Below are 24184 nucleotides of genomic sequence, written 5' to 3' on the forward strand. Positions count from 1 at the left end.
TTATTGTAAATTAAGATGAAACTCGTCGATTATCATATAATGTATATTATAAAACATTTTTGATAAGATAGTTTTACTTCATGACTATACAAACTCACCAATTTGATTTATTTAATACGGCGTGTAAAATCTCTTTATTTCTATCAAACTCTGTCAAGCACTTCTAATTCCAAAGAACTGTCCAAACTGTCCTCGGGCAAACCTTTTAAAACTCAATCTCCCTCTATTTCCGCCAATGACCACAACTCTCATTTTGTCTACTCCTCTTCCACACTCGTTCCACCACCGGCGATTAGTCATTACATATTTAATTCCAACCCCTTCTTCTTCTCCCAGAAGATCACCAATGACTATAGACCCGATAATATATCAGTTAAGTTGATTAAAGCCTCTTTAACATCTATTCTTCCTATCCTCTATCACATTACTTCTTCCTGCAATGTACCACTTGCCTTCTGCGGAGAAAACAGCACTTGTCCATCCATTCAATGAAACCTCAAGTCCAGAAACCACTAATGATTACCGCCCTATTTTCCTATTATCAAACTTATCCAAATCTATAGAGCGTATAGTTCAATCCCAACTTTCCCAATTTCTTGAGTAAAATAAACTTTTGAACAATTTTCAGTCTGGTTTCCGCCCAGGCTATTACACTCACTCTGCTGTTATTAAAATCTCTCAAGACCTTCACACAGCCATAGAACAGCAAAAACTAACCTTCCTTATACTCCCCGATTTTTCCAAAGTCTTTGATTCCTTCGATCACAATATCCTCATTTCTATACTTCACAGCATCTCTTTATCATTTAGTGCTCTTCAATGATTTCAATCCTTCCTTACCAGTCGTTCGCAGCATGTTGTTATTCCTAATAATCCTCCCTCTAGCCCCCTACCTCTTTCTAAAGACGTGCCTCAGAGTTTCTCTCTATCCCTTACGGTTTTCTCCATCTTTATCAATTATCTTCCACTTGCCATCAAGTATTCTCAGTATTATCTATACGCAGCTATTAGCTATAGCTATACGCAGACGACTTACAAATCTACCTTTCCTTCTATCCTCATGACCCCTCAAATGCCATTCTAAAACTACAAAAATACATAAATAGTATAATCACTTGGGCAACAGACAATAAACTTACTTTAAATGCTGAAAAGACTCTCTCTCTCCTTTAATCTATTTCACCCTCCAACCTTTTTCTAAACAATACTTCTATCTTAGGAGATGTAACATATAATAGGAGATGGTAGGCCATACGTAAGTAAAAAATCTTGGTATCATTTTTGATCAAGCTTTATCCTGGAAACCACACATTGCCCAAATTTTCCGTCGAACCATAGCTACCTTAAAGCAACTTAATATAATCCGTTATCTCCTTCCACTTAAAAACCGTCAACTCTTACTTTCCTCTCTTGTTTTCCCCCACTTTACCTATGGCTCCCTGTTATATGGTGGACTCTCGGGTAATCTCGAATCTAAACTTAAACGTCTTATGAACTGCGCAGTGGGATTTATTTTCGGGTTCAACAGAGATACGCACATAAGCCAGTATTATGCCAAGCTGAAGTGGCTCTGGCCATCCTTCCGATGCCAGTATTTCCTAGCTTCCATTTTATTCCAAGCAATTAGTACTCAACGCCCGACCTATATCCTAGAAAACATACAATTCAAATTCTCTATCCAATCTCGTACTGCCAGGTCCCGTTTATCTGGCATCTAACCTCCACATCACCGAACTGCTGCGTTTGATAAATTGTTTTTTACCCGAGCTGCATATCTCTGGAACTCCATACCCTCTAACATACGTCATATACCACCCCTTTCCTCGTTTAAATCCCCTATATTTCACTACCTATTGCTTCACCCATTATTATAATAGTACAGATATTTTGTAATGAACTTGTTTTGTTTTTATTCAGTCAGTTAGTTTTTTTTTATTAATCTATTTTTTTCTCTTTGTATATAAGTTTTAATTAACTTTGGCCACACTGTTTTATGACCAATAAATATTATTATAAAATCAAAATTGCCTTTGTAATTGGTCTAAAGGGACCTAGTCCCAGAATAATAAACTATTTTTCATTTCATTTCAAACTACTAAAAGTCCTTAGAATAAAATAATTGTAAGGTTACACAATATATTAACCAAAGACAGTGTGATCTTACTTATTTACGGCTTATACTATAATTGCATATTGAGTCATTTTTGGTGTATTAGAAAAAATAAAAAAAAGTTTTTATTTAATAATTTAGTTATTGTTATTTACAACTGTATATAAATATAATCAACAATTAAATTTGCTTTTAGTGTTAAAATGACATGATACAAACATGTGGAGAATCCACCCGTTGATAGAACTCCAATAGCATTTCTAGAGGTAAAGATCTCGAGGCCATCTTCTTTTCAGACGCCTAGGAGGATTATTAGGGAATCAGGCTAGAAACAAGTGGCATTGGGTGGTTGAGAAGTTTATCATGGAAAGATTAGTATCTGGCTCTGGCCTAGTCGGCCAAATATGGAACATTGAGGTCCCGATGGATTACTTGATTTGGGACAAATTAAGGAGCACTAAGGATTATTCTAAGGATTTTGGACCCCAAAGCTCAACTCCGTATGTTCACATAGGCCTTATAATAGTCATGTAGATCAGTCTTTTGTTATAGATTGGAAGTTTAGACCATTTAAAAAAAAATTAATTCATAAAAAAGTAGTTAAAATATGCATAATCCAATTAATTATATTGGATAGTAATTAAATTAGTTTTAATCCAAAACTATGGAGGTGTGAGGTGAACTATGGGCATTCTTGAAAGATATGGCTAAGTGTCATACTGTTTTTCTGTTCTGACATTTTAGAGGTGTGTAACTGGAATCGAAAGGGCCAATGTAACAGGAAGTGACAATTTTGGATTTTAGTTCAAAATATTAAAAACTCCCTAAAAATTGTATGTACTCACGGTAAAAAAGTATTTATGCACCACCAAGCAATTTATTATTTTTAGAAAAATTACTTTGTATTTTCGTCTTTGTTAATGTGTTGAACAACAAAAGAACTAAAGGGCCTCCCTACTTTTCAAAAAATTCATATTAATTAAATGACAAGATCATTGAAATAAATATTAATTTATAAAAAAAATAAATGTAAGCTCTGCTTTGCACGGGTTGATGTTAATTATTTTACCTTATTTTAAATAAATTCATTTTAAAATAATATTCAAATCAATAACTGTTGGAAATATATTTATTTTCCCTCTGATCACAAGGAATGTTCAAAATTAGAAATATAAAATTCTATTATTATATTTATTGTTGTTTAAACCCTCACAGTCCGTCTGAAATAGAACCAGATCATTGATTAAAATGCAATTAAATTAAAAATTATTTTTAACCATATAAAGTTATTTCGGAAATGCCTGAACGGAATTTTAAAATATTGTACTCTCAATGAAAATTTATATCTTAAATACATCAGTAACTTACTGTAACTAAGAAAGCCCAACATTTCTTAAAAGCTCATGAGACTGAAAATATAATAGTAATTGTTTGAACTTATGGTGCCGAAAATAAAACTCTTCTAATCAACATAATTAAAACGGTAAAAAAAAAGTAAATTTCATGGCCATTCTGTAATTTTGGAGGTTTGGCAGAGACTGAATGTCCCAATGTTTTAATAAAACTAGGTATTTAAATCTATTTTCTGTATTTCTTAAAATTTATGGGACCCGAATTCAATAATAATTTTTGATATTTTGGTTGCGATTAAATATAATAATTATTTACTTCTTATTTTTAATTATTTACTTCTTATCTTTATTTATTTACAAGTTAATTTCTTCCACTGTTCTGATAAACATCTGAGCAAGTTTTTCTGTATCATTAAAAAAAAAAAAAATATTAGTTCTTCATTTTACTTTTATTAGTAAAATTATTTAAATTACTAAACAGTCTTTCTTTATTCTGTAATAGTTTTTTTTAATTTTACAGTCGGAATTTTTGTAATAAATTCAAACAATGTCTAAAAAAAAAAATACATTTTTTTACCATTTTTATTTTTTATCATTAAGCTCCTTTATTATTCATGATAAATATATTGGGCCGATAATATAATCATTATATAATTATTAATTACTAAATATAGAGCTGTACTGAGTATTGAAGTGTCAATTTAGTTTTGGGCCAGATAAAAAAAAAAAATTATTAGCGAAATTGTCACTTATACCACTTGGAATCTAAACCACTTATTTTTGATAATTCACTATAGATATTAATTTTAATAATTAAAATTTTTTTTGTGAAATCGGACTGAAAACTAAAAATACTACCCTCTGTTCAAATTTCACAGAATTCAGAATATAACATCATCTTTAGACCATTATTTATGTAATATGTAAGTGTATTTTATGAAACCCATGTAAATTCTAGGGGAAAAAGAATTTTTGAAAACAAAACCATTCAAATGTTTTTTCATCTAGATTTGATGGATTGATATTCTTCATTTCTTTACAATTTACACTTCTGTTGCCTGTATTAAATAGGTGTTCGAATAATGATCAATATTAAAATATAAAGTGTATATAAATTTAATATCATAGTTATATAAAAAAGTATGATTTCTCCTATACTTTTTAAAAAAAAAGTTAAAATTTTGCTGCGTGAAATATTAAAAAATATCTATCTGAAAACCGTTGAAATTGGATTTAGTCAATCTGTTAACTGGACAGATTCTCATTCGGAAAATTAGTACGAAAAAGAATATAAAAAATCTGTTTTGAATCGAGCGAGGATTTTAATTTCAACTGCTTTGGTGTAGCGTATCAGAACAACTTACTAATTCATTCATATAATGAATTAATGCAAAAAATAAAAAAGAATACTATTCTCATCATTTCGGTGTGCAAAGTAAAGGAAAAGAAGGAATAGGTCGGCTCACCTACTTTTTTCTGTTTGGATTAAATTTAAATATTTGTTCTGAATAGAGTTGTTTATAGGCTCAAAGTGGTGTCACTAACCCAAACACTTGCTAGGGAAGTGTGTCTAGACACCTATTTCCATTTTAGCTCCTATACCCAATAAAGGAGCCTGTTTATATTTACTGCCAAGAGACTGAGGCGAATGTTGGGAACTCTCAGGGTATAAAACTATTTATTTAAATATCCTTAAACAACACTTAGTATTGTTTAGAAGGGAGCGCAGTCTTGGTATTTTGGCGTCTGAGAGCTGTCAGTGTTGCCAATGTAAAAAGGGGTCCGTTTTGGCACAGAAAAGTTCCCATGTCATATGTGAGCAATTTTTCTCCCCCGGGCACAAATAGGATTATTTTAGGGAACAAAATGAATTATAATGAATGACATTACACTTCCTCAAAACGCCTAATCACCGCTGAGGTTTATCTATCGCTTAAAAAATATGTAATGGATTTTGTAATGGAAGGAACGGTGAATTAACGAAGCGTTTAAAATATAATGAAAAATAATAAACCGAGCGGAAAGCAAATATTGTTTCGGAGTTTTCTTTTCAAGAATCCCACACGGCTAATATATATGTTTATTAATGTAGCGTGGGTCATTATTAATATTACGAAACAGAAATAATAATCTTCATTATACTGAGTTGCGCTTGAGTTTGTATTGTTTCACGTACCAAACGAGTCCTTTAAAGACTTTATTAAAAATAGGGGGATATGAAAAATGGAGAGAGGCCGATGGGAGTACTTAATTACAAATTTAGAAACAAAATAAGAAATTTTTGGTCATTGAATCTACAAAATAAACACTTTTTTTTAATATTCTGTAATAAATAGGTAGTAGGATCAAAAAGAAAATATTGCTGAAAACATGAGAAATAATATGTATTCATGTCTCCTGTTCGTATATGAGCTTTTACCTGGCGAAACTACATACTAATATTTTTTATGATACTTTTTAATATCTTTCAATATTGAAAAAAAAAACCTCCCACCATTCGAATACATTAGCTTTAAATGAATTAACGTTATGAATTAGAGCCACAATAATTACTATTCAAATATTTTTTAATTCAATGACATTTTAGGTCGCACATTCCCTCGATGTTAATGAAATATTCAACTTAAAAATATAGATCTCAGTTAAAGGATGAAACTATTAATAAATTGTAGGGTGTTTTTTAATTTTTATTTAGCTTATATAAGTTGAAGTAGCTCACTACAAATCCTTCTAGAGAAATTTAGTTTTAAGGCAAAACTTTATGTCATTTTAAGTCCTGAAGAACTATGATTTTTCCGAGTGAGAAAATCCTAGGAAAATGACACAGAATCTTTCCGTTTCATTAATTATTTCCATCATATCTCTAAGATTATTGTTGAGGGAAGAAAATTTATAATTAGTACCTATTTTCGTGTCATACGTTTCTCTGCCTTTAAGTATGGAAACAAGTAAAATTTTTATGTATCTACACCTAAAAAGTTATGTATGTAAATATGTAATTTACCTGGTTTATCGACCTTTTAATTAATCAGTTTTTTTTTTTTTTTTTTTTTTTTTTCAGCCAGAATATTTGATAAAGTATAAGAAATTTTAAGACAATATGGAGGGAAACTCAAAATACAGGCTCAAAAATAATTAACTGGATGGACTGTGACTCATGTCCTCACTATCCCTTCCCCATTTTAGAGGAAAACCAGTAGCAAAGGGGTTAAAATATAGACTATATGACTCAGTATTCAGTTGAAATCTGATATTAATGAAGTTCATTGATAGGGGGAAAGAATATATTAGCATAGTCTTGATGTAAAAAATAAGCATAATTCGGATTCTGAAAATACAATGGTTTTGCATATCGAAGATTATACTTTCAAGAGGTAAATGTTGGAAGATATTTATATACCGGAAAATATCAATTACACTAATCATTTTATATCAGATAAAATAAATTAGAACCAGCATTATGCTGAAATTTTAAGCAAGATTAATTTGTGATCATAGTGTTGTTTTTTCGTAATATAAATAATTTATTGTTAATTTGGTAGGGTTTTAAATATTAATAAATAAATTAGAATAAAATTGAAAATATAATGAGTGTATCGAAAACCTGAGATGTTGAGGAAAGTTATACAAAATATGGTTGTTATAGTGATCAAGTCCTTGTGAAATCAACAATTATAATTAGTAAAACTGTGATAAAAGTAGGTAATTTAGCACATTATGATGAAAATTAATTTATTATTGCAAATTTTTCGTTAATTTAAGAATGTTTTATAGGTTATTGACTAGTGATAAAATTGGCAAAGGCATAGTAAATATACAATAAATTATTGAGAATAAGATAGGAAATTCATGTTTTCAGAATTTTTTTTAAATTAATTTATAATGAATGCAATGTAATTAAAATTGTTAGTTCGATTGATCCTTGAGAATGGCCGGAATGGCTGAAACGTTGGAGTTGCAACATAATAAATAAGTATGAGACTATATGGATATTTTTGTTAAGACTCATTACAAATCTGTCTCAAACAAGATATTTTGTTGTATATAAAGAAATTCTTACACTTCAACATAAAACAATACAATTCATATCCATGCAGTTCAACGATTTTTGTAACCTGTGATGGATGCAGAGGAAAATTTTACAGAGCTGCGTCTAAGGAAGGTTGAATCAGAACGTCATGATCGCCCGTACATAATTTCAAGAATAATTTAAATTTATCATCAATTGGAAATAAATAATAATAAAACAATCATGCATTTTGTCAGTTTAAAAAATTAAAATGAATTTATAAAAAAATCTAATCTAAATCAGTTAGAATTTACCTTTTTAAGTACATTTTTTGGCATATGAGTAACCTGAAGACATTTGTGAAATTTAATAATATTTTAACTGGATCTTTTGTAGTTCTAAAAAAAAAGGTTGAACCAATCGTAAATAATTTGTTACATTCGTTGTTACATACATTGCCATGTTGAAATATAACAAATCCTACAGTAAAATTAGAATTTTAAAAAATGTTTGCATACATTAGAGTCTCATGATAATAAATAAGAAAATGGCTGAGGCGTTTGCTCAAAAAGTTTTAACATTTTAACCGGGCAAAACTGTAAAAGCATCAAGCATTTTAATGAAAACATTGTATAATTAAAATTTTAATTATTAGTTGTAAAGATCCTACTTCAGCTCAGATACTCGTAAACAGTAATGGCGTTGTTTACTGGTTGGTGCTTATCGATTTCTTGATAAGTAGAGCTTCGTCTTATTTATTCAACTTGATCTCAAATTGTGTAATTATTAGTACATAATTCATAATATACTGAGAAACTGAAATATTCTTAACATATTATCACAATCTAAAGTATAAATTTTGTACATTTACTTTTGTCATTGGCTGCTCTAGATGTAAAATGTACCAGTCAAGCCTTAAATTGAGTTTACTCAAAATCATCTCTGTGAAAACAGTTTTGAAATAGTTAAATCTTTTTTATTCAAATAAAAAAAGAAAGAAACAGGATAATGTTATATGTAATAATAAATGATTGATTGATGTAAAGTAAATATTACGATTCCTAAAAAAAAAGTGATTAGAAAAACATCACGTGAAAATGGTGGGGTGCATGTTGGAATTTAACCTAAAATCCTAGCCCACGCATACGACATTGTGGTCCCCGGAAGTAACCAAGTTGACTTGGAAAACTCGCAAACCCTAATAAGGAAAAAATTGACTTGCAAGTAAATAAATCAAAGTGTATGACAGTAAGTCGAAAAATCCACCCTAAAGACCCAGTCTGCGTGGATGGCAAGTCGTTTTCGAAATGATACAGTTTTAAATACAACGATATTAAGATAGACACAGCAATGAATGCCACTATAGTTGCCAAAAAACCACATGGGTGACCAAAAACCAGATTTATAGACAGAATCAAAAAAGATGCGAAAGAGTTGCAAACTTGAAAGAAGTTGCCTAAGACAGGCGTGGAGAAGGCTGATCCAGGTGGCCAAAGATTTGGTACATGATCTGTAGAGCCAACAGAAAAAAATAAAAATATATATACTTAGTGTTATACTATCATTAGGCGTGTGGCCATAGTAGTGAAGTTGATTTTATCAACGTTCCGGAATTAGTAGACAAATTTAATTAGGAATAAACCCAAAAATAAGAAATGCTATAATACATAAAAGTGTATATTAATGTAGAAAGGGTATATAGATATATACATGTTATATAATATATAAACATGATTCTAGTTTTAAAAGCATAGTAGATAACAGACGTGGTCCAAAACGTGTCTGGAGAGTAAGACCGCTCATTTAGTGCCTATTTCTGTTCCCTTGATTTGAGGGGATGGGAGGTCGTACTTAACGATCCTTCCTGGAAACGTGATTAAGGATTCTTTTTTAGTCTTAAGTTCAAATAAAAAGGGACTTTTATATTATATTGTATAAGAATCAACCATTTTAAGCTATTTTTAAACATTATTCTTGCAGTAATTATGGATATTACGTCTGCATCTTTAATTTTCTGGAAGCTATGCTTTGACATATGTAGTGGCATAGTAATGTTTTCCACAGTTGTTGTCATGTGGTCATGTAAAACCAACCGATGCACGTTGAGTTTAAACCAGCATCTCGAGTTGCGTATTCATCACGGTCATTCGATATGGCCTCAATATTTTAAATAGATGCCAATTTATGAGATCCCAGTATAGGTATGTTAAGCTTTTTACTAAACGTCGAATTCAAAGTAACAGTACGAACTCAAACAGCGTACTTTAACTAAACAGCGCCATGTCGTATGCAGGCTGGAACCAGTGATACTGGAACGTTATGCTGGCTTAGTCTACCTTTGAGTTATAGTTGACTGAAAAAATGCTTCTTCATCATGTATTATTTTTTTCCATCACTAAAGTATGATTTAACGTCTGTTTCAGAATATTAGAGCGATTTAATGGACATTCGGCATTTACTTTAAATTAAATATTAATTGTTTCCCTTTTATAAAATATATTGTTGCCAAACTTAACTAGGTTATAGATATGAATTTAATTTAATTCAAATGTGAAAATATGTAACTAACATTTTAGATTTTGTTCTAAGAGCATTTTAAGTTATAATAAAGCAATAAAACTTGGTAAAATAATCTACCAATAGATTGAAGAACAAATAAACAATATGAGAATTACAAATGATATATTAAAACTAAAGTTTTAATATATATGTATTAATACAGATCTTCATCTTCTTAAACTTTATTCAAGACCAAACTACCATGGAAGCATGTTCAACGACACTTTTTCTTTCTTTTATTGTTTCGTGTTCATCAATTTATCAGTTTTGATTTACCAAGCATTGCATCATATTAAGTAAATAACAGAAAGTCGATTGCATTGCCTCTTAAATTAAATCTCGAGGAAAATGGTAAAAGGTTCTTCATTGAAAAAGAAAAAAGAAATTTAAGACTTATTTTTAGATACTGTATAATTGATTCCAAGTAAATCACAATTTAATTTCAGTTCCATCAATTTTGGCAATAAGCAAGTTTTTTTTTTAAGTTCTTGGAAAGCTTATAAGTCTGAAACGAACTAAATTCGAAGAATGTAGATCAGGAACTTTTTAAATTGCATTTCAACTTTCAACTTTTTGAGAGAAAAAAAAGAGAGAGAGAGAGACAAACCTTTTTAAAAAATTGGAATTGATGGCCTACCAGTCTGGTCTTTTTCAGACATTGATCGGACGTGGCGGTCGATCTAGAAACGTGTAATACAAAACTGTGAACACAGATTGGCTCACACTTTCATCAGATGAGACAGAGCAGATATTGTTCTATTATTTATACTCTCCTCAGGACTGAGTTTAGCTATAATACGAGAAATAATATTTTCTCTTGATCAATACGAAATTCCATTTCAGGTTATCTATCCCCTTTCAAACCCCCAGCTTATTAGAAGAAGAAATTAAAAAAACTTGCTCGTCGCCTTATATATGAAAGGAACTTAATTTACCTTCTTCAATCGGTAAACTTTATTCAATTATTATAAACTAGTTCATTTATTATATTCATCAATTTATTTTATTTTTTATTTTATCCTGAAAAATTGACTTATCAGGTGAAATAGCTATGGATATTTAGATAGATTTAGTTCTAAGTATCAATAGTTCAGGTTTGATTTTTCATAAATAATTTGCGAGTTCTAATAAAGTCCACAGAGACTTTTGTAGTAGTATTTTGTCCGTACTCAAAATATTCTACGTTTCATCAATATCTTCGTAACTCTATTTACAAATAATGATAGTAAATGAGAAAATATTAATATAAATCAAAATCTATTGACGACTTTGGAAAGTATGATGTTAAAATTATCAGTCAATTAAAATTATAATAAACAATCGAAATAAGAAACAAATAATTAATATATTGTTTATCATTTGTAATAATGATAACTGCTTATGTTTTCAATTAAATAAAATTAATGGTACTTTAGGAGAAGATTTTTATAAATTCCCTCTCAAGTAAGAAAATTCAAATAAATTTAAAATTAAATGATTTAAATAAATATGTAATGGTTAATATATTCAATAACGATTGATTTAAATAAAATAAAAGAAAATTTAAATAGCCCATTCAGACAACTACAATAAGGATAAGACCTTACTGATATTGAAGTCCATCGAATCAAAATCGTTTGAGTAGTTTTCGAGAAAATAGAAAAAAAAAATGGAAAAATCTGTTGTATATTATGGGCACTTATGGTCAGTCAATTTTATCGAAAAAGTTTATGTTACGCCCATATGTGTATATCGCATATATCCACAGTATAAATATATATTTCTAGTTTCCTGCGATTTATAGATTTTAAGCTAGAGTGACCAGACCCACAGACCATTTTGTTTTTTGGACTCGGGGGATTTCAAAACATCTAAACTCTAAAGCAAAAACCCCAATTTAAAATTTTGGAAGATTGCAATACTTTCCATTATCAAATATTTCATACATAAAAAGTATAAGTATTTATTCATCATGTGTACTCTACTTAAAAGATTAGATTTTGAGCAGCATTAATATTTCTGAATTAAAACAAGTTTGTTGAGTTAATGTCAACAATTGAAAATTTTGGTAGTCCTGATTCCTATAAAATTTATTAATCATCATTATTTGAAGTTTAATTTTCTTAATTATAATAACACTGAAATATTGCTACTGAGAACTGAACAGCCCAATTTATTTCTTCATGTACTGATTTATATTGTATTTTTATGTGCGGTGATTTCCTGTATTCTGATGACTTACGAAGTCAGGCCTCCAATACATCTGTTTCAAGCTCTGAGAAGGTTGTTATCATAATTATGGAGTATTTTAATTTTAGAATGTATAGTTTTATCAATATTGTACATTTAAATATTGGTTAAGCTAAAAAATAAGAATATTGTCAATAAACCCACATTGATTTTTGAATTATTGGAAATAATAGATAGATTGAAAGTGAATTATTATGAGAAAAAAAATATTTTAGGTATATCATTCAATCGTCTATTATAATAAATATAAATAAATGGTCTATATCTGAGATATCAAAAATTTATAAGTTAAAATCAATATTGAGATGATATTTCAATTCCACCAATCACATGAACCTTATTATTTTTCAATGGTAACCTTTATTTATATATGGTCTATTAAACTGCAATAAATTTTATGAATTATCATAAAAAATATTTTTACAAATGTTTCTAAAATTACGTTATTACACATTTTATAGCTCTTAAAAGCTAAACATGCCTGAATTTGGTATTGGAATTCAATTTCAATTTCTACTTCCAATTAAATAAGGTGAAAAGTGGTAATGAAAATTTAAAAAAATACATTCAATTCAACAAAATATTTTATTTACAAAAAAAAAAATATGATAACTGAACATAAAACTAATAATTTTAAAATATTTAAATTTGATTCTTATATCTGAAGTTGCAGAAAGTATTCCGAGCGTAAAGAGAAATGGATGTAAATATATACTTTGTACTAATATTAAGCATTAGTAGCAATCCATATTTTTTAAACAAATAAATTATTAGTTAAAATAAAGGTCACGATATTTGAAATAAAAATAGAACTTTTACCATCCTTTCTAATATTTCAACATTTTCAAAACTGCCGTTTACTTGAAAGTAATGTGAATTTAATCAAACCAATGTTATTTTCTCAAACAAGGTTTATGTCAATCCAGAGTTACACATTTCATTCTTTAACAACTTTATATATTTATAAAAACTGAGTAGCTACATGGACATAGCAACAACTGAACAGAACACTTCACTCAAAAACCAGCCTATTTTTAGAATTCCTTCACTTGCTCTTTTCTCCAGTGATTTCTTTATTAGACCTGATCGCAGATTAATTGACGATTTTTAATTTATTTTCTCTATTGTTATTTAACTTCAACATTACCTAAACCAAATTATGTGACAGAAAACAGTTTAAAATATAATAAATGTTTTAATTGTCTGTTTACATATAAACCGTGTCCTTGACTAATTCCAAAACTAAGAACTTAAAAAATATATCAGCCCTAAAAAAAAATACTGACAACTGATTCAAAGGTGTTATTTATACCTCGATAATTATCCCTATTAATAGAAAATAATATTAAATTAAGATAATAATATACTTTAAAATTTTCTATTTTTATTTACTTAAACATTTAATTATGATGATATTTAATTATTGATAATTAGGATTATCAATACAAGATCATATATTTATTAGAATAATGTTCTAATTGTCCATAATATTATGCTTTTTTCATTCACATATATAATTAATTGCTCATTAAAAATGTTGTTTAATGAAAAAATATTTGAAATGCTCATCGGTTTCCTTTAAAATATGTTATCATTTCAGCTTACCACTTTTTCTACAATACAGATTCACATTTTATTTTTTGAATTGGATTGAAATTGATATTAAAAAAATTGTCTTAAATATGCATAGTTATGATATCTGAAAATATAAAAATACAATTTTAACAACATTTAAGCCATGGGGAAACTCTCATTGCTTGTGATGAAGGAATATTTTCGTAAGATATTAAGAAAAATCTTGGTAGATATTCTAGTAATACTGTCACTGGGTTGTCTTAGTTTGTAATATGACATCTAGTAATCTTTTGACAAGTCGCCATCTTGAAAATACTTCAAAATTGTGTTGTTGTTTTTTTTAACAATCCATGTAATCCATTACTGCTCAAAACCCTCATCTAACAAAAAATTATTTTCCTCTCTATCTTTACAGATTAAAACTAAATTGAATTTTCTATCTGTAATAGTTTTGGAAAAAGAGGGCACCGAATTTCAGAAAACTTTTTATCACACCAGAGAAAATCTTGTTGCGATTTTCTCAATATCTGATTAAACGTTTGGATAAATAATAAACATTACCATATACAAAAGTTTAAACTAATGAAAGCGAGTTTAGGTTATTACTGAAATTTGGGTAATTCTATCTACTCCTGAAACTGTGTAAGATAGGAAACTCATTTTATTCTCACACTGTTGGAAATTTAGTCTACTTTTAAAATGGAAAGAATGACATTTTCTATTAGATACCTATTTTGGTAGATAAGAAATAAATAAAAACTTACACATTGCTAAACTTATCATGAGGTACTTATCTTCAAAAATGAAAAAAGTAAGAAAATTATTATTCATGAATTTTCCTTTCGCTTATATCTCAACATATATGCAACAAAGTTGTGCTAATATTATCTAAATACTTTTAATCTTTATTGCAATATTTAACATATAATGATGTACTTGATATGTTGAGGGTAATACTTGATCTTTTTTTTTTAATTCTGAAGATGTTGGAAATGCCCCAAAAAGTCTGCTTGTTTCAGTATGTATATGTTTTCAGTAAAGACGTTTAAGTTCTAATAAAAAAATTTAGATTATGAGATCTGACTCCAATATCCTCAATTTAGGTTATTTATTTTCACGTGAATTTCTTTTTTTTCTTGTTGCAGATATAGACAGACAAGATTCAGTTCTCGCAGACAGAGGCGGAGAGTTGTACTTAAACATGGCGATTGTAACGTTATCCAAGGAAAAGTGGCAAAAAGGAGACGGAGATATTTGCAAGTAAGTGTTTAAATCGATAAATTCATAGTTACGAGTAATATACAACAGTAAAAGGTGATACCAACTACATAAAACTAAAAATATTTTTGATGATATACACTTTTATTCAAAAGAATAGATAATTTACTCAGAGGTAAGGGTATTACCTATTTTAGGCCACATATCAGTTGTTATAATACTATAATAATAATATATGTATTTATATATAGTTGACCGTAAAGCTTAAATATAAGATGATGTCCTGATGAAGCCCTGATGAAACTTAAATATAAGAGGACAGCCCTGCTGTGTGGCGAAATGTCTGACATTAAATAGTTAAAACTCTTTGTTCTTTTTGACTGCAACCCTGGCCATCTTCTTATATATAATAATAATAATGATTAAAATTCATACTCTGTTATCTTCAAATAATTTTAATTTAAAATAAAATATTAATACCTAATAATTAATGCTTCATTTAAGAAAGAAGCATTATATTAAAAAGAAGCGTTATATATAATTACAAATAACGCCCATGAAAAATCTGTAATGTATTTCGATAATAGTGCATTTATAGTTTTAAATTATTTGATGCGACGCATTCCGTAAACGGATATATATTGGAAAAAACTTTAAGGGAATGAGGGAAAAACAATAGTTTATTTAGTACAGATAGTATGTTTATCATAGCTGATTCTGCCACGATTTCACTTTATAATATTTATTTAAACGATTATAATATAAGGCATTAATTAATTACCATAGATAAGTTCAACCAGGAGAGAGATACCGTACAGATACCATAGAGGGCTATAGGTCACAGAAAGATGCTTGCAGTCGAATGCAGTTATCCATATACTTTTTAATCATTAGTGAATAATATATAATAAATGGTCAATAGAAGCATTACTGAAATTGGTCCTTACACCCACAAATGTCTGTCATTTGAAAACCGATTGAGAATAACATCTCTGTTGTAATCTCTATATCCATGAAGGAATCAACTTCCAAAATATAGAAACAAATAAAAATGGTGAAGTGAATAACGTGATTCATTTTGGACTAATAAGTAAGGATTCATCGAATTGCAATGCCCTAAATAAATACATTTATCTTTCAGGACATCTTCACAACCCTCGTGGATGCGCAGTGGCGTTGGACACTTCTAGTGTTCGCAATGAATTTCCTCTTGTCCTGGCTTGGCTTCGCTATCCTCTGGTGGCTCATCCTCTTTACCCATGGTGACCTTGAGCCATCTACCTCTAGGAACGAGACATGGACACCCTGTGTCCGCGATGTAACCTCCTTCACTGGGTGCTTCCTTTTCAGCGTCGAGACACAACATACGATAGGTAAAATCATATATTATTATTATTGTTAATGTTATTATTATTACCTCACGGTCCTACAAACATCCGGGCCTCCTCCACTACAGCAAACTAATCTCCTCAATATTTTTCTCTTCCTCCACCTTCGAAAATCCAGCCAACTCAAATTCTCCACATTATCCAACCATCTAATCCAGGTCTTTTTCTTCTTTCTATGCCATTAGGTTTCCAGTAGAGCATCTTCGTAGGTATTCTTTGATCGGACATTTTCTCCGTATGCTCTTTTCATCTAATTTGGGCTCTTTTCATTAATACTACAATGTTAGATAACCTATGTGACTAACCAAAAATCAGAGGCTGTTCGTTGTTTTCTGAACGTTTTTTCACGGATGGTGGGTACTTAACCCACCAAACCAACCCTCCTCCCTTTATTCGGGCTTAGTGCTGGCACCAGACACCAAGTGAGCTAGCAGGCGGAGTTATGTAAGGCCGTATTGTTAATTTTATTATTTTCAATGTACTTCTTTTTTAATATAAAACCCGATAATTAATATTCCCTTCTATACGACTATTCTTGTTTTGACTACCATGAGTTGTAACATTTTCCCAATTTATATTTTACACTTTCGCGACTTTAAATAATAAAATTGCGTTTTCACTTTACAGTTATTCTTCAAAAAAAGTTAATTTTTATTGGGAAATTGTTATTAAAAAGTGGGAAATATAATTTAATATTTTTTTTTCATTTCATTGTTTCAGGTAAATGTTTATATGTATTTACTTTTTAGCATCTTGGAACGAAGAAAACCGAAACAACTCTAACTTATATGATACAATTGATTTATAGATTATTATTACAAACAAAACAGGAAAATCATGAACGAATTGTGATTATTGTGCTGTTTTAAGATCTTAGTTTTTTTTTCACGAATGCACATTCCATTGATTAGCACTTAAATTTTATCGCGTACACTTCAGCAGTTTAACAAGGGCTCTGAAATAAATTACGGCAGAAATGGTAGAATTATATTTTTGGAAATATTTAGTTTGAGCTCAGGACTTCTAAAGCATATGCATTATGTGAAGAAATTGGAACTTTATAATTCCTCTAATTCTGATAGCTGAGGAAGAATCATTCTAGATGAAGAGAAGTTTGTGTTTTTCATATTTGTTAGTCATTTTTTCGGGAGTGGGAGGGGTGTGGCTAATCATTCTTGGACGAAAACAGATTAATTAGAGATCAATGGATTCACGATTTTTTTTTAACGACGATGATTAAATTTATAGATAGTAAAAATATGTTTAGAAATAATTCTTGTCCTTTTTTGTTCAAAATTTTAGTATTTTTATTAGTTGAAGGTGTTAATACTAAAACAAACAAAAATTATTTGTATTATATTCGTGTTATTCTACTTCGGTAATAATTAATAAAGTTAAAAAAAAAATGCATGGAATGCTCTATCTTCCTACCTGTCAAAAAAAACGGAAGATTAAATGATATTTACAGTAAAATATTTTTTTATTTTTTTTACTGCTTTTCCATGGTATAATTCCAAAAGTTTAACAAAATGTTTTCGATAATACGAGGAACTAAATAAATTAGGACAACACGTGATCCAGCCCTTTTCCTTCAGTAAAAAGGAAGACTTGGCTGGAAAAGATCATAAGTGAACCAACCCACTCAATATAAAGTGACACCCTTCCTCAATGTTTGGTATTATTCGATTACCCGGTTCATCAAGCCAGTCAAAGGGCCCAGAAGTTGAGTTGAGTCACGTTTACATCTCCTTTGTAAAACGTGTTCGTGAAGTATTACGTAACCTCAGTCAAGGGTCAAAATTGATTTCTCAGTAGAAAAGAGATTTGTATAAATCATTAATCATATCAATTCTTGATTATTATTATTTAAATATTTCTCATTATTTAATTAAGTTTTCAACAATATACTAAAAAACAAATAGTACTTATTTGAAATGAAATTAAACTATTTTACAATTTAAAAAAACACGGATAAGCGAAATAATCCTATCTTATACTCTTATTTCTTCTAAGAGGAGGGATGTTACGGCATATCTTCTTAAAGATATTAGCGGATTGTTAACGATGTCTATATATAATAATCACATTTAATATGGTAGTCATGTGCCTTCCACATTTGAACGAAATTCATATTTTGAATATATAAATATACTTCCTTTTTGCTTAAACGCGCAAATTGGTGACATCTGAAATTATATGGAATTTAATATACCTTCGAATAGCCGTGGCGTTTAGTGAAAGGCACCCTGCTTCTGTACCAAGTAACATTATTTTTTATAGACATCAATAACAATCCGCTAATAGATTTAAGGAGATATGCACTAATATACCTTCTCTTAGGAAGGGTTATTTCGCTTGTCAATGGTTTTTTAATTATTTTGTTTTGTAAATTAGTTAAATTACATTTAGAATATGTGCCATTTGTTTTTTAGTATTAAATTAAATATTTTTTGTTTTTATTTTAGCATTTTAGTATTTCATGTTTTGGTATTTCATTCGGAGCATTAAATTGTCGCTTCCATTGAGAATGATCTATATACATTTCTGAATTGGACAGCGCAAACCCAATGCTTTTCTCAGCACTGGAACTGATTTGAATTTAAACGCGGAATTAGCACTACCCGCGTTGCCCAGGCCATTTAGAGCCCTAAGGGTTGTACAGGCCAAAGGGCATTTAGAGCTCTATTTTCTACCAACTTCAGTCCCTACAATTTGATTATGGATTAATAAGTTTTTTTCATAGCATATCTTGATGAGACCCATGAAATGTTAGTTGTTTTTTTTATTGCAAGTGTACTACAACTATATATACAAAAATATACGGACAAAGTTTTCACTATACTTTTTACCCTTTCCATAAAAGTCGTGCTTTTTTTGTTTTCTTAACATCGAGCACCTTTTTATTCAAATAAACTTTACCAATCAGTTGTCATGTTGTATCTTGCTATGAAGTGATTTTCAAGCTATACTCCTGCTCAAAATATGTTAGATGGGAACGCAATTCAAACCAGAAAAAATAAATTAATAAAATACTAAGCTCAATCAACAACCTATTATGCCAAAAATACTATGTATGAAAAATTTCATCTGTGTCATTTTATAGAAAATGGGACTTTCTTTAAAGCTGTTAAAGATATCCGTTAAATGTAATTAATATTTCAAAAATGGCCAACTCCATGCTCTAAACATGTATATATTTACATAAAATTTATTCATAACCTCTGATTGTTATTAATCATGAATTATTTTATAAGAAGACTCATCATGAATTAAAAGAAGAAAAATAAACTAGATGTTAAATAAATATTTACAACAAAACCTAAAATAAATAAAGTCATCTTTTCTCTATTTTTTAGATTAGAAAATTAACTTTTTAATTAAACGTAATACAAGCAGATTTACATATGGGACATATTTATTTAGGCAGCTACTGCCAATTCTTTTTATGTACAGTATAACTTGCTAATAAGAAAATCCGTTGAAAGTAGATCTCAGAGAAAAGGATATCATTAAGGAGAAGGTAGGTCACTCCAGTACATTTACAAGGCTTTAAAAACAATTACGTTGGTCGTAAGAAACAAAAATCACCTAGGCTTACTCGAATACCAACGTTGTTTTAGAGCACGGCTGTAAAGACAGAAAATAAAGAGATTACATTTTGGTGGAGTTAGCTACAAGCGAAAATTCCGAACATTAGTGTTGTCGTTCAAAATATATTTTTATTAGCGAAATATCCTTATAGCATTTTTGTTCTTATAAACAGCTTATCCTTATAATCTTAACTATATTATTTGAAAATCGACTACCACATACAAACCATTACATACTTAATCACAACAATTATTAATTAAAATTAATCATATAATTAATAATAAAATTTAAAAGTACATACTATCATTGATTTATAATTATTCCATATTATTTACACACACGCAGTTGAAGAGAGAATGAAATATATTGGGATATAAGTATATGTACTGTAATTAATCATTAATTCTTCAAAAATCTCAATATCAGAGATTTACAAACAAATTATCTGACATATACATTTTCGTAAATACTTAGTTCTGAGTAACTTGGGCTGCGTATAGACGTGTTTTCTAATGCTCCTTTATGATAAACACAAATTATTGTTAGTATAGCGAAAATACGCCAAGTCTTGGAATTGCAATCACTGTACCATCTAGAAAAGTAATTATGACTCCAATATTCATTTCACCAAACAAATTGATATTGAAAAATCCAAGAAACAAGTTCAGAAATTCTAAGCCTTGAAAATGGGAATAAAATTTGGTCAAAAATCAGTTCTGTTTGATAATTACAGAACAACTAGAAATTTTTTAACTAAGTAGAACTAAATTTTTTAACTTCCAGTATGCAGATTTTACACTTCAAAATTCTGAGAGAACGAAATAATATAGAGTAATTATAAAAAAATATTTTGAAAACATTGTCAACATAGTTCAATATGAATTGCTTATGCTTGCAGGATATGGTGCCAAACACACAACTGAAGAGTGTCCAGAAGCAATCTTCGTCATGTGTTTACAATCGCTTGTAGGAGTGATGATCCAGGCATTTATGGTAGGAATAGTTTTTGCCAAGCTGTCCAGGCCGAAAAAGAGGACTCAAACCCTACTGTTTTCGAGGAATGCTGTGATTTGTCAAAGGGATGGTCAAATGTGTCTCATGTTCAGGGTTGGTGACATGAGAAAAAGTCACATTATTGAAGCACATGTTCGAGCTCAAATCATCAGTAAAAGGGTAATTTATTTTGATATATCTTAATTTTTTTGTTATTTATACACTTATTTAGATAACTTTTTAAAATTTTATACTCATTATTACCACCACCAATAATAATAATAACAAATATTGTGACTGGTCCATGTTGAGTCAATAAAGATAAATTTGAATGTAGTAAACCACATAGTATATTTACTGTAAAATGAAAAGGGACGATAAATTATTATAAATTTATTATACCTAAAACATTTCTAAAAATTATTTTTTTAATTAAAAAAATTTCTGAAAATTATTTTTTTTTTCATTAATTTTGAATATAGAGAAATATTTTCTCAAACAAACAGATATTTTTCAAGATATACCAAAGTGAAAAATCTGTTAGCATTACATGGCACCCTAGGTAAAAAATAATTAAAATTAAAATAGCATTTAATCTGCACTGTTTTTTATTATTTGCCTACAAACTCAACTATAAGATTAATGCAACATTTTTATATAATTTTGCTCTACATGAATCCCGCAAAATGTTTTTAGTCTAAAAAGAGTGTTGTAGTGGAAAAAAATTGGGAATCGCTGACCTATTCTATTATTGGAGGATTGCTCTGTCAGTTCTGTAGTGTGTGACCACCTTAATTTTCTAAGAGATTTATCGTTTTGGGGTTCAAATAATTTATACAACATTAGGTTGCTGAATACACATTCTCATTTATATTATGTTTTGACTAAATTCATATTAAAAACAATGTATTTATTGTATAATGTAAATCGTATATGTATAATGTATTGCATTATATTATTATGTATTCTGTAACCATATAAAAAATAAAGAGGTTTGAAAAAATATTGTTATTAATTAGGGAAGCTGTTGCTAGATTAACTGGAGGTTTATTTACATAAGGAGGTTATAAAAATAAAATATTGATATTGAAAATGTAGCACTAAAATCTAATTTTATTATATTTATCTATCAGACTATCTGAAAAATATATCTTTTTTACTTCATGTATTTTGCCTTCCTTAAAATAGCCTGTATTAGCATGGGAGAAGAGAGGGGAGAGAAATTTATAGAAGTATGGCTAAGCTTTACATTCTGCTTTATTTTAGATACAAGTTACAATAAAGAAATAAATTTCTGCCTCCAGGTTACGAAGGAAGGAGAGGTACTTCCTTTTTACCAGTATGAGCTCAAAGTGGGGGGAGATGGCGAAGAAGATAAAATCTTCTTTATTTGGCCAACAACTATCGTGCATAAAATCACTCCAGATAGCCCACTCTATACACTCTCTGCTGCTGAAATGATGAGGCAGAGGTTCGAAATTGTTGTCATACTTGAAGGTAATAAATAAAATTTGATATTTGGTTATTTTTATAGACAAAGAAATTATGACTTTTTCAATAAGTTTCAAAACATTTTTAGCTATTACAAAATACGTGAGATAATTGTTTTATATATATAATTTTTGAAACTGAATGTATTTCACATAGACCAGAAAAGTGGTAAAACAATACTATACTTATATATTTTATTTATATTTTTGGTTGTATTATTGTATATATATATTAGTAGAATATGTAATAAAAAAAAGAAAAACAATATTTAAATCTCCTAATACATGTTTAAATATGAGAAAGTTGAATTATTTTTGTGAGAACATATCATATTTGTATTTTTATTAATAATTATTAGCTTATCATTTCCAAAAAAAAAATCAATTTGACTTTTGTTATAAATAATACTATTTATTCAAATTACAGAAGAAATAAATGACATCACTTATGTAACTATTATTTTTTTTAAATATTATTGCAATCAAATAATCCTTTTTTCAAATTAAATCTTAAATGTTAATCTCCATTGCATGATATTCATGAATTTTGGTCATCATTATTCAAAAATTTTAGAGTTAATCACCAAATGTTTTGAACCATTTGTTTATTAAAAATAAATACCAAATTTTTTATTTTATTTTTGCCCCTTTTTAGATTTTGCCTTCATTTAAAAAAAAAAAAAAAGTAGCATCTACTTCAAGTTTCTGGCCGAAGTATTGCAAAGGAAAAAAAAAACTTATTCAATCGAAATTTAAATCCAGCCAGTAATGTACATTTCCCCATAAAACAATAGTGTTTATAGGTTTCTATTTTTTAGCTTTTTAGGTTTTTTTTTTTTTTATTTGTTAGCTTTTTACATGTACACTTAATAACAATATTAGCTTCTGGCCCTTTAGTCGTGTTATGTTGTAAGGTTATTTTTAATAGTAGGACATTTTGCCCTACCCAGCATATTAGGCAAAAGGGATGTTTGCAGCAGTGAGAACAATGTATATCTGCATTACTGCCTACTGATACAATAATAACAATAAACATTATTTTTCAATAACTGTGTACACAACTTGCTCCTTTCTCAGCCACTTTTCTCATCTGTTCTGTTCAGTGGCGTCGCTGGTCCTTTTTTTGGTCTCCTGCCCAAGGAGAAGTGAGTGGGGCAAACAAATTCTTTCCACCCACACACAAAGACCATGGATAGTTTTCCTTCATCATTAGTTTAAGAATGTAGCTCTCCAACAGAATTTAGAGCCCTTTTTTCCTCATCAGGTTAGCCCTCAGTGCCTTGTGAACCATACAAGTGAGCATGATGTGCACGGTGGTCTTAGAACATGACAAGTAGGGCATTAAGGGTCAAAATTTTTGCCAGGTGCGACAAACGTTGCCCAGTAATCCCTATGCTCCATGAGGAGATGGGAGACCCATTAATTTGGGAGTACTCAGACATTTCCTGCTGTGAACTAACGGTAGGAAATTATTTCCTTAGGGAACTATGAAAAACTTTTCTTTTCTAAAACCATGAAAAAAACCAAGTTCTAGAAATTTAATTTTTAGCTTTTATGAGATCATAAATATGGGTTGGGTATTTTTTATAGATATCTTTTCATAAATATTAAATTTTTAAAAGTACTGATATGAATTTGGTAGAGTTTTTCATGGGGAATCAGATAGCTGA

At 29.2% G+C, this 24184-nt stretch overlaps 1 protein-coding gene and 1 long non-coding RNA gene across 8 annotated transcripts in view; one reads left to right on the forward strand and one right to left on the reverse strand.

The window, feature by feature from the left end:
- LOC106678941 (ATP-sensitive inward rectifier potassium channel 12) overlaps nt 1–24184 on the forward strand; it is a 388098-nt gene that overhangs the window by 263800 nt on the left and 100114 nt on the right. For 6 of the 7 annotated variants that reach the window (XR_010845161.1, XR_010845160.1, XM_067053500.1 and 3 more), the window contains 4 exons: nt 14980–15094; nt 16194–16425; nt 20930–21204; nt 22329–22521. Coding sequence is in view for 5 of the 7 variants with exons in the window: in XM_067053500.1 (XP_066909601.1) it covers nt 14980–15094; nt 16194–16425; nt 20930–21204; nt 22329–22521 (815 nt within the window). In the remaining 2 variants the exon portion in view is untranslated. Of the gene's footprint in view, nt 1–12259; nt 12293–14979; nt 15095–16193; nt 16426–20929; nt 21205–22328; nt 22522–24184 lie in introns of all 7 variants that reach the window. The other variant, XM_067053512.1, reaches the window with a different exon arrangement.
- LOC136797306 (uncharacterized) overlaps nt 1–24184 on the reverse strand; it is a 103361-nt gene that overhangs the window by 846 nt on the left and 78331 nt on the right. The gene's annotated exons all lie outside the window — the stretch shown is intronic.

Source organism: Halyomorpha halys, unplaced genomic scaffold (genome assembly GCF_000696795.3).
Source record: "Halyomorpha halys isolate HHAL.00 unplaced genomic scaffold, Hhal_1.1 Scaffold169.1, whole genome shotgun sequence".
NCBI lineage: Eukaryota > Metazoa > Arthropoda > Insecta > Hemiptera > Pentatomidae > Halyomorpha > Halyomorpha halys.